The following is a 12,008-nucleotide window of genomic DNA, read 5'->3' as shown; positions in this document are numbered from 1 at the left end:
TTAAGGAGTATTTATAATTTTCAAAGAACAAGGGGGTATTTATAATTATGACAAAAATTTTAGGATAGCTCGTTGTAATTTACCCTTAATAATAAGAAATAATTAGATTTTGTTTTTTAGTTCAATTTAATAAAACAAAAATTGGGATTTTGGCAACTAAAATAGATAAAGAATTTTGGTTGACAATGACTGTCTCAAGAATAAGTAGGTTAAAGTGTACTATGTAGTTTAAATTTGAGGATGTCTAATATATTAATAATCAATGAGCAACTAAATGCTTATTTCATCCTTTCTCGAGAATGGACTATTTTTAATCAAAATAATTAGATTTTTTTAATAAAAAATATTGTATTGACGATCGATCTATAACTATTCTCGTAAACGGTTTACAATCTTGGGCCATTGGATTTGTTTCCCTTTGCCATTTATGCCAAACGGTTCAATCGGACACTCTCCACATATGCTGGACAAGACTATGTTTGCGTCAGTTGTGTCAGTTAAAATCTTTATAATTGATTTATTATGGCAAATTATAAACTACACAGTAACACACCCTGCATAATTACATAAACTACCATTTAAAAAAAAAAACAGTAGTTTGTGTATTAATATCGACTTTTCTGGGAGGTGTATCTGAAATTTTTAAGAAAACATGGATAATTATATTAATAATATTGACACTTTTAGTGGGTCAATACGTAATTATCCAAAAAAAAAATTATAGATCAAGAAATGTAAACAGAATTATCCCTATCATTTATTATTTGATGTACGTCTGCATTTTCATCTTTGTACTCGGCTATTGTGTGTCGCATTCCATGAAAATGAAAATACAACAATTCAAATCTCATTGAAGGTTCGACCCGTCTGTCCAAAAATTTATATTTAGATTCAGACCCGAACCCAAATTCAGATAAAAATAAAATTATTTAAGAAAGGTCAACCCAATATCCGAAGCCTGCAAATTTTGGGGGACGAGAGAGAGAGAGAGGCGATGATTGTGTCCTTGTATTTGGATTGTAGCTCTTAAACCGGAATCTCTTTTTCAATACACCGAATTTTTTGGCTTTCTAAAATCTGCCTCAATGTTTCAAAATATTATACTTTTTGAATGAATCATTGACTCCCTCATTCCCTCCTTTATATTTTATAATCTTTTAATTTTACCCTTTAAAAAATAATATTTTTAAAATATTTTACGATTTTATGCAGAGATAGAAGATACAATACGAAGGGAATTCGTAAAAAAATTGATGAAGTGACGTGTAGGATTAAATAGTGCAAATATTTTGATGGAAAGAGGTTTAATTGAATTCGTGCGGTATTTAAAGTATTATTTGCGATAAAAATTTAAAAAAAAAAATACTTTGTGTCGAGTAGATTTAGAGGACGATCTGAGTTAACAATGATATGTCATCGTGAAATTTAGGATAAAAAATATTTTATTTTTTATTTAAAATTTTAAATGTATAGTTTTGACCCTCTTGAAATGCCCATTAAAAATATAACCATTTATATGTATAATTTCCTTCAAACTCAATTGGAAAATAAAGCTTAGACATTTGCATTTTATTTTATTATATATAATTTCTAAAATTCAATTCAATTATTAAAATAAAACAACATGGGTAATCTCAAGCCATTGATTTCTCCATGTCCGTCCCACCACTATTGTATAATACCTATTGAGGAAAAGACCTAAATAACCCCCTTATTAAGCCAAAATAACACCTAGCCCCCAAGATCCGCATCCCTGGCTCGAAATCGACCCGTATGGCAACCCGCTCTAAGGTTAGAGATCCTGATTATATTGTGTTCAAGGTTTAAGATGACTCCACGTGGACCAAGCAAAGGGTCCTATAAATACCCCCATGTCACTGTATTTATAGTAAAACACATTTATTACTTGTTATATTATTTACTACTTGAGATCGCCACTTACCGTTTCTAACTTGAGCTGACTTGGGTATGGGAGGGCCTTCGTCGAGGACCATCCCCGCTAGTCTAACGCGCTTTTGTCTTTTTAAGGGCCACCAAACATTTGGGACAATTATTCAGGATCGCGGACCACCATCTCTTGGGAGATCGCAGGTCCGGCTTGAATTGATTTTAAGTATTAAAAAAGTGTTTGTGACACTGAGTATACTTTTCGGATGATTAATGTAATTAATTTTTTTTTGACAAAAAAGAAAAAAAAACTAAATTTCTCAAAAGGAATGGAGGTGGAGGTGTGGAATACAATGAATTATCAATTAAGAAAGGGGCTAAAAAAAATAAAAAGGCATAAATACATACCGATTACCAGTTAAAAAATGAAAGTCCCAAGAACCCTCAAATTAATACATATATATATACAAATAATTAATTTAATTAATAAATGGAAAGAATATTTGATGCATAATGAAAATACAAGTGGAGAATAAGAGTATTATTGAATTTTGACTTAATGTGGTGTATATTTAATTTAATTAATTATTTCCCCAACTCACAAAGCACGATGTATCTGACAAGAAGCTGCCAAAACAAGAAAAAACATATACCCCTCTTGGGAAACCCCCACCCCCACCCTCTCACTTCATTAATGACATTTATCAATTGGTGCATAATTGGAATTTACGTCTACATTTTATATAGTTAGAGGAAATTGTACAATTTCAATTAGAGTATATCAATTATGCAATTCTAGACAATCTAATATTGTAACTTGTCCTATGGATAACCTCAATCATCCTGTTCATTTTAATATATGAAGAGTAATATGACTATTATGAAAATTTTACGTATTGGCGTCGTGCAAGATGATCATATGTTTATTATTTTTTTTTTGTACGATGGAGGTGGTTGTTTAGGGCAATGTTTTAAAATTCAGATCGTTTGTTAAATAAAAAATTAAGTGGGTTATGGGTCACTTGTTTAATCGTTGAGTCAGCCGTGGTTGAACTGGTGACGATATATTTATGTAATAAATAATTATTAATATTTTGAAAATAATATTAAATAATAAATAATATTAATACACTTAACGATCTATCTTTTTTATTTAAAAAAAATCACTATTTGTTTTTAACTTTAATAATTCAATAGGATATAGATTATAATAAAATATATTTAAAAATAAATTTATAAAGATTAAATACAAGAAATAATATCATACATTTTCAAATTTAACAGAAAATCAGATACACTAAATTATTAGAAATAATCTAACAGAATTAGCAAAATTGAGCTGAGAAGAGAAAATAGAATTTCATATTTAGAAATAACACAAAATACTTAAACTTAGCAGAAATTATCCCAAATTAACAAAAATGATCTATTATCCTTTCAAAAATAACATAAAATTAGGGTATGAACATAAATAATACACATTTCAGAAGAAAAATTAAAGATTTTATCATGTATTTACACTTGATTGTTGATCCGATCGGTTCAATCAATCCAGTACTGGGGTCACACGGTTTCACCGAGTGAACTATTGGATCAAACGGTTCTCATGAGAAAAAACAATTTTCTGGCTCCTTTGGTTTTTTGGTTCAACCGGCTCATTTTATGGCCTGGTCGGCAATTCGAACGGTCCAATCATTCGAGTCGGGTTGAGTTTTAAAATCTTGATTTGGGGATATATATAAAAGTATAAATAACAACGAGTTTTTTTTAAATTTGACATAATTATAAATATTTATTATTATTTGAAAATTTATTAATATTTTTTGCTTTTACGAGTATACTAATTCATTGGTCTCCGTTTAAATTTTATTTAATTTTTTGATGGTAAACTGATCAAACCTTCTATATGATAATTTCACTTTTTTTTTTTTTACAATTTTTCTGAAAATTCTTTTATAATTAAGCGGATAATTTCTTTTTCATCCACCTCGCCTGTTTTATTTACAATAAACTTTTAGTTATTTAAAGAAAAAATAAAACAAGGAGAAAATTGACAACTCTAGCTTCTGTTTAAGAATAACATAATTTCATTAAAGGGTATTGATAATTTTTTAAATAATAAGGAGTTATTTTTATTTATGTCAAAACTCATGGAAGTCCGTATAATTTAACTACAAATAGAACGAGAATAACAAAAAATAAAAAAGAATTTATGAGAATTGGCTAATGGGGGACAGAAAAAAAAAAAAAAAGAAAGAAAAGAAAAAGATAAGCTTGAGGACCAATCATCAATTTCTTCAAAATTACTCTATTCAAGAATAGTATGTTTGTGAAGAATCTTTACTGTGGAAGAGTTGTTGTTCAATTTATTCTCTGTCTTCTTGTAGATCCAAACTGCTTCCATTTTAGGCACTAACAACTCCCTTTTTGAGGTTTGAAAAATGGACTAAGGTTTAATATTTTGTTTAATGTTGCAAGCCCAAATGTTTTTGTTCAATTTTAAGGAAAAACATTCCATTAAGGTTTAATGAAAATAGCACCTGCCTTAATTGTGTGATAGGGTTTGAGGGAATTCTTGTTATTTAGCTATAAGTGTCTGTTTGGTCCTGTGATTGATCGACCAATCTATGTTTCAAGTGCAAAATACAATTTCTTGAGTGGTATCTATCATAGTATTTTATAGTATTAATTTGAATTCATTTAAAGTGTGTGTTCCATGGAATTTTTACTGTGTAAGAAAGGATGATTTGAAGTTGGAATGATTATGTTGGGGAGTAGAATGATAGCCAAAGAGGCATAGGAAAACAAATGGACATGAAGTGATGGACCATAAGGTAAATTCCAGAAATGGTTGCTGTTACCTCATTGTAATGTTCCTTTCAACCAAAAATTTGCATTAAAGTGCTTTTTCACCTCTATTTTTCTACTGTTAAATGCTCAGTAAAAAAAGAAAACAAGAGGACCAGAAAATCCAAGAACAAGAGAGAGGGAGAGAGAGAGAGAGAGAGAGAAGACAAGGGCCATAAATGGGGTTGTTAGAGTAAAAATTACTAGAGAGAGTGGAAGAGGGAAAAGGTTAGTAATGTACAACTGGGGGGTGTGGTGTAGGGCTGACCAGTGACCTGTGACCTGTGACAAATGATATTGGTTTTGGCCATGGAGAAAAAGGCAATGCAAGAAACAAGGGAAAAAAGTGAAAGTTAGGTTGCCAAGGACCCAAGGTAATTATAGGCTTAGAAAGCAAACTTGCCTGCCTGCCAGTCCAGCACTGCCCCTGACCTCTCCCTTTCTCTCTCTTCTCTCTCTCTCTCTCCCCCCTTGGCTACACATAGATCTTTGCTTGGCTCAAGCAAAAGACTACTCAAGAAACAAGAATAAAGAACAAAACTCATTTGCTAGCTAGAATGCCCATAAGTGGCTTTTCTTTTCCCTGCTTTCCTCTCTCTTCACCATCAATGTGTGACCTTGGTGTGGTGGGTTATAATTGAGTGAACAAGGAAAAGGGTTCTCAGCCCATTGATCATCCTCCATCTGCACATCCCACTTTCATTTGTGGGTTTTTTCTAACTTTTCAAGAGGCTACCTTTCTTGTTTTCTGATGATGGAAACTGGTTAGAGTGATGGGAAATGAGCATGCAAGATTTGTTTGGTTGCTTCTGCAGTGAGGCATTGATCTCAAATTCTGCCCTGAGAATGGGGGAAACTGGGTTTAAGCTTGGAGTTAGGAAGTGAAACAGAGCTCATTCTTCTTTCCTTTGCCTATATTTTTCTTGAAAATAGTTTCTCGATTGTAACTTCATATCAGCAAAATGAGAAAGCATGGATGGCAGCTTCCTTACCATCCACTCCAGGTATCTTTTGTTAGTTCCTCCATCTATCTGTGTATGTATATGCTTATCTTTCAAGTTCTAAGTAAAAGATGTGTGTGTGTATGCGAGCAGGTGGTAGCTGTTGCTGTATTTCTGGCATTGGGGTTTGCTTTCTATGTTTTCTTTGCTCCTTTTGTGGGAAAGCAATTGTTCCAGTACATAGTGATGGGGATTTACACTCCTCTTGTAAGCACAATTGCATCCTTATCTTAAGATTCTCTTTTTCTTTTGTAATTCAAGCTTACCTTTTCAGTGGGCTGTGAAGAATCTGAGATCTGTGGGTTCAATGCTTGTTGCCTTCTTGTTGATCTTTACTTTATTCCCTGAAATTAACATTTCCCTATATTAGCTTCCATTTTAATTGCATTTTCTGTATTCTTTTTTTCCAATTTCCACATCTAATGGGCTTCAGTTGAGAAAAGGGCACTTAAGTCACTTTCTTTGACAAGGCAAATGAGGTGCTTGTCCTCTAGCTTTTGGTGTTGTATACAAAGAGAGCCACAAGTTTCTCATTCAAAAGAATTGCAATTTTGCTTTTAAAGATTGTATTTTGTCTCTTGTTTTGATTAGCCTTGGCATTAACCGGATCCCGAGTTTGGCCTTTTGTTTTACCACATTACAGCCTTGTCTAGAGATATTAAGGTAGTAAACCTTTTCTAAGAAGTGAATGAGCACATCAGGAATGGAGAATTATCCTGACCACGCATCAACACCTCCTAATTAATGCCTTGTAGTATGTACTGAAATTCGATGGAGGGCCCTTCCTCATCCGATAATCTTCTTGCAGGCCCATGGTTAGAATTGATGGCCTCTGTGGTTGAAAAACTCCTTTCTGGTTTACTTGTATGTGTGTAGGCTGATATTCGGGGGGGTGGTGGTGGTGGTGGTTATGGATTTTGGTTTTATTGGTATTCCGTCGCATTTTCTTGTCTCTTCTTTGCAAACTCCTTTGGTAATCTTGGAGTACTATTTGGTCTGAACAGAAAGTTGCGAAGGGTGACCAAAATTCTTGTTTGGAATTAACTATACAAAATGTAGAATGCTTGGATTTGGTAAGTAGAATTAACTCTCTCTTTTGGAGGGACAGAGAACCAGGAAGCAGCAAGAATCATGGACAAGTCCTGGTTTTCTTCAATTGAGTCCCTGAAATGCAATAAATGCAAGTCATTCTTTGAAAGTTAATCGAGCAACGAGGAGAGATATGGTTCTTCCCACTTATCTCACCTGTGTGCTCATAAATTAGAATATTTCGAAATGGCTCCAGATGCTGAAGTAATTGTGCTTGATGACAGAAATATTATCTGCATCCTTGCCCATCTTCACCTTAGAATACATAGGAAACTTGATCACCAGAAGTACTTACCAGGATTCTTGCTTAAATATTAGTCAGAAGCATCTCAGAGAAGCTCATAAGGGTTGATAAGTTATTTTGAAATATTGCGAAGGTGCTTCACAAATTTTTTGTAGCTTCTGAGAAGCTATAACCAGAAAACAAATAATCTATTATTCCTAGTGACATTTGGGTCGTGCAGTGGTATCATCTCTAGTTATATGTCTTGGATGAGACAGGCAGTTATCTTCACAATGTTATATATTTATGTATTGGTGGCTGGATGAGCAAATTGACAGGACAATTGTTACAGCCCGAATCTTATGCTGTTGCTGTCATTTCTCAGCTAATATGTGCCTTCGGTCTATACATTTGGTGTGCTGGTGCTGATCCTGCTGATCCCGGAGTCTTTAGATCAAAAAAGTATCTTAATATTCTGGACCACAAAAAGCATGCCAAATTTAGGGAGTCTAAACATGGTGGAGAGTCAACTTCGTCAATTCAAGATGCCAATGCTGCAGCCATTGGTGAGGAAGCTAATGCTAAAGGAAAGATAGTTGTAGAGTCAGCAGCTGGTTGTAACACTGAACATGAAAAGAAGAATTCCTCGTCTCAGAAGAGCACCTGCTTCATAGGCATGTTGGCACTATTGCCTTGTGCTTACATTTGCAACTCACATGAAGAGTCATCTGATCAACAGAGTGAAGATGGGATGTTCTACTGTAGTTTGTGTGAAGTAGAGGTGTGCTATTAGCTTTCTGAATTTACATATAACTGTGTCGATAACATCCACCAATAATGCAATGCATTGCTATGAACTTCATGCTTGTTTCCTAGATATATCTGTGTAATATCAATCATTTCATCTTGTTAAAACATCGTCTTACCGTTTACTGTTCGTACTAGATCTGGAACCGTGTGACTAAAATGACAACCATCTTACAGGTTTTCAAGTACAGCAAGCATTGTAGAGTTTGTGACAAGTGTGTTGACCGCTTCGATCATCATTGCAGGGTAATCAGGATTTATATTGGGAGATCTTTTCGTTATTATCAAAAAGGACCTTCTAATCCCTTTCTTACTCTTTATTCGCTAGTGGCTTAACAATTGCATAGGCAAAAGGAACTACAGAAAGTTTTTCACTCTGATGGTGTCTGCCCTTCTCCTGGTATGCTCAAACATCCATTTTCTTTGTTTCCTACATGGCATTTTTATCTGAATTTATGTCGGAACCAAACAATTATGTCTATCTGCTTTGTTCACTGTGTCTAAGCCTGCTACTTTGAGATATATATAGGTCGATCTTTTATAATATAAGTAGGAAGCAGGACTCGCTAATTCAAGCGTAAGCTTTATCACTCTTGTCATACAATTAAACAACTAGCCTCTGTTTCCTAAAAGGACTTGGTAGATGCTGAAAGTTGGAGTTATTTAATTTTTTATTATTAAAAAAATAAATAAATAATATTATTGTAATTTTTTTAATTATATAATAAAAATAAATCACGACTCGTCAATAAAATATACCGAAAAATGCAAAAGTGGCAAAGTCGGGATTTTAAATCTCGACTCCAAGTGCCCCACTTTAAAGGAGGGCTGGCAGCTGTATATATATACATATATTATATATATATAATATGTATATATATTATATATTTGTAATATATATATTTATATATGATATATATGTAAATATATATGTATATATATATTATATATTTGTATATGTATATATGATATATATTATATATATGTTTATATATATATGATATATATGTAAATATATATTATATATTTATATAATATATATATGTATATATAATATATAATATATTATATATACGTATATATATAATATATATAAAAATTAAATCACGACTTGGGTGTTTTCCTTTTTTTTTTTCGTTTAAATAAATTTATATATAATTAATTTTAAAAACATACTAAAATCCAAAAAATAATAAAATTAACATTGCATTAACTTAAAAAATTACAATTAAGGGTACAAATGTAATAGCTATTTATTTTGTACAATTATAAAAAATTATATTAAATGTATAAATGTAAAAGTGTACATTTTTGTACAATTGTAAAAAATACAAAAAGTATACAATTAATCCTGACTACCCAGTACTGGCATATCTAATTGTTGAAGAATTTCTTCATTGGGCTTGTTGTCGTGCACGCGTTTGCACCCAATCCATCTCGTTGTGAATACGTGTTGTTTGATATATACATATATATATTATATATATACATATATAATATATATCATATATATATAAACATATATATACATATATATTACAAATATATAATATATATAAACATATATATAATATATATCATATATACATATTACAAATATATAATATATATAAACATATATTATATATAATATATATATATATATATATATATACAAAGGGCTGGCAGTTGCCGGCCCTCCTTTAGAGTGGGGCACATCAAGTCGGGACTTTAAAGGAGGGCTGGCAACTTGCAGTCGGCATTTTTTCGGTATATTTTATTGATGAAAAATCACGACTCGTCATATTTTTATTATATAATTAAAAAAAATATAATAATATAATTTTTTTTTAATAATAAAAAATTAAATAACTCCTGAAAGTCGCGTCAAAACTCAGTGTTTGATTTCAGTTTTCTTGTTAAATTGATAATAACATCTTTTAAATGGTTTGTGCACCTTGGATTTGAGATTGCAGCTTATACTTCAATGGTCAACTGGAATCCTTGTACTTGTCCTCTGTTTTATTGAGAAGAAGCGATTTGCTACTGACATCAGCTCCAAGTTAGGAAGCAGCTTTACCGTAGTTCCCTTTGTAATTGTTGTGGTGAGTATTTGTCTCTTTCCTTCAATCATTGTCTTTCACTGCCATTTTTTGTGGTCAACCTCCATGAGAAGGATATCAGATTGGGTCTAGTGAAGTGAGTCAATTTAAATAAATTCTATGTTCCCAAATAACGCTCTAACCTTTATATTTTTTACAGGCAGTCTGCACCATATTGGCCATGATTGCAACCTTGCCGCTTGCTCAGCTCTTCTTCTTTCACATTCTTCTGATCAAGAAGGTGCGCGTTTGCATTCAAGTATTCGTGTACTTTTCCTTGTTTTGCTTCAAATATTAAAGATTGTAAGTTGCTTGGAAATTTATAATTTGTTTGGGGCTCATAATTGAAATGGTGGGATAACAGGGAATAAGCACATATGATTACATTATAGCTCTAAGGGAGCAAGAGCAACAAGGTGCTGGAGGTCAGCAAAGTCCCCAGATGTCTCCTGCTAGCTCTCTTACTGGATTAAGCAGTGCAAGCTCCTTCAACACCTTCCATCGAGCAGCATGGTGCACGCCACCACGGCTGTTTGTTGAAGATCAGGTGCAATTTCTTATGAAGAATCATCTTATAAGATTCATCCATGAAGAAGATGCTTCCTTGATTGGTTTTCATATTTTCGTTCATTGCTTGTTACTTCTCCCAAGAACTCTTTACTGATCATGTTGATTAACATTTAACTATTAAGGCCTGTGTATCTGGTTTTACTTGCAGTTTGATGTAGTACCTGCCGACAATGGATCTGTGAGTTCACTTGGTAAAAGGACAATGGTCGAGGAACAAATGAAGAAAAAGAATCCTGCAGCTGTAAAGATCAGCCCGTGGACGTTGGCACGTTTGAATGCAGAAGATGTGTCAAAGGCTGCTGCAGAGGCAAGGAAGAAGTCCAAGATTCTGCGGCCTGTGGTAAGGCGTGAAACGAATTATGCCCACGAAACAGACAGCAGTTTCGGCAGCAGTGGCCGGCGGATGGCCATGAGGCCCGACAACAATAGAAAGCGAGGGAGCAGGCGAATTCGCCTCCCGGCAGAGATGCCTCTTGAACCTCTATCAAAGCTTCCAGCATCAGACGTCCAAAACAGTAGAAATCATCTTATGATCACCGAGACATCAACCAGCTTCGCCCCTCTACAGCTTGAAGGCCGGAGTGATTTCAGGGCAAGCAGAGCTATCCCGGGCTCAGTTGGTATTGTTGCTTCTTCGCCCGAGAGTAGCTTCGATTCTCCCGATCTTCATCCTTTTCGGGTCTCCTCATCAGGAGCTGAAGAGGCAAGGAGACTAGTTGGCCTATCTTCTGCTGCTATGGCTACTCAAAAAGACATTCCTTTGTCAAGATCCACTAGTGATGGATACGATGCATCTGGCGGTGAAGACAGTGATCGTGTACCTACAAGAATTCAACATAGATCAAATAACTGGAGTAGCCTACTATTCGGGTCTGAACCAGACAGAAACATGTCAAAATTCATGCCACCGTCTTCATCGACATTGTCAAACCATAGGAAGCTTTAATGAAGTAAGAAAATGCAGATTCTTGAGATTTTTTGATTTGTTGACCGAAGCTAAGACACAGTTCCCCGCCTACTATTGCTATCTTTACAAGGTGGTTACAAAGATATAATCCTTTTTCCTGCTGATTCAATTGTGCCCAGTAGAGGGAAGTAAACCTGTCCGAACTTGAAAGAACTTTGCAAACTCAGTTCCAGCATCCAACTGTCAATGAGCCTGCACTGCATGCAGCACCATCACTGAGTCTGTCCTGTAAATTTATGTCCATGATATGCGCCTGTGGCATAAATTTTGCTCATCATCACCAACTCCTGTCAATATCTAGAGTTCTCTGTTTAATATCAAGTGAATTATTGATGAAAATACTTGTCTGGCTCTGTTAACAGTCAGATGCTTTTCGGAGTATCTTGATCATGAGGACTCAGACAAGTCGTGAACATTTCTACTCGGGTTAAATTCAATTTGAGTTAGAATTTTCTGTATTTTGTAATACATAAACTATGATTATCTTTCTCTTACATGATTCGTTTTTTTATCAAGAACCACATAAAAGAAGAAGG

General features: G+C 33.8%; 1 protein-coding gene across 2 annotated transcripts; it reads left to right on the top strand.

Moving 5' to 3' along the window:
* The first annotated feature begins 5,001 nt into the window (after positions 1-5,001).
* Positions 5,002-11,966, top strand: LOC105160003 (DHHC-type zinc finger family protein). Of its 2 annotated transcripts, XM_011077246.3 has the most exons (9): positions 5,002-5,738; positions 5,829-5,942; positions 7,433-7,828; positions 8,032-8,100; positions 8,183-8,254; positions 9,810-9,938; positions 10,096-10,176; positions 10,300-10,482; positions 10,654-11,966. In XM_011077246.3, the coding sequence occupies exons 1-9, from the start codon at positions 5,697-5,699 to the stop codon at positions 11,449-11,451; spliced, it is 1,884 nt and encodes a 627-aa protein (XP_011075548.1). In that variant the 5' UTR covers positions 5,002-5,696; the 3' UTR covers positions 11,452-11,966. The 2 variants fall into 2 exon arrangements, with proteins under 2 accessions (XP_011075548.1, XP_088735844.1); XM_088879718.1 differs by lacking the exons at positions 5,002-5,738; positions 5,829-5,942 and adding an exon at positions 6,315-6,550.
* Positions 11,967-12,008: the final 42 nt, after the last annotated feature.

This window comes from Sesamum indicum, linkage group LG4 (genome assembly GCF_026168435.1).
Source record: "Sesamum indicum cultivar Baizhima isolate 11 linkage group LG4, ASM2616843v1, whole genome shotgun sequence".
Taxonomy (NCBI): Eukaryota; Viridiplantae; Streptophyta; class Magnoliopsida; order Lamiales; family Pedaliaceae; genus Sesamum; species Sesamum indicum.
The sequence above is the reverse complement of the archived record's forward strand: the minus strand, read 5'-3'. Positions and strand labels throughout refer to the sequence as shown.

Excerpts from the sequence above, each read along its gene's own strand:
- LOC105160003 (XM_011077246.3), top strand. The coding sequence starts at position 5,697 with ATGAGAAAGCATGGATGGCAGCTTCCTTACCATCCACTCCAG. Across the intron at positions 10,177-10,299 it reads ACATTCTTCTGATCAAGAAG|GGAATAAGCACATATGATTA; the intron begins GTGCGCGTTTGC and ends GTGGGATAACAG. Across the intron at positions 10,483-10,653 it reads GGCTGTTTGTTGAAGATCAG|TTTGATGTAGTACCTGCCGA; the intron begins GTGCAATTTCTT and ends TTTTACTTGCAG.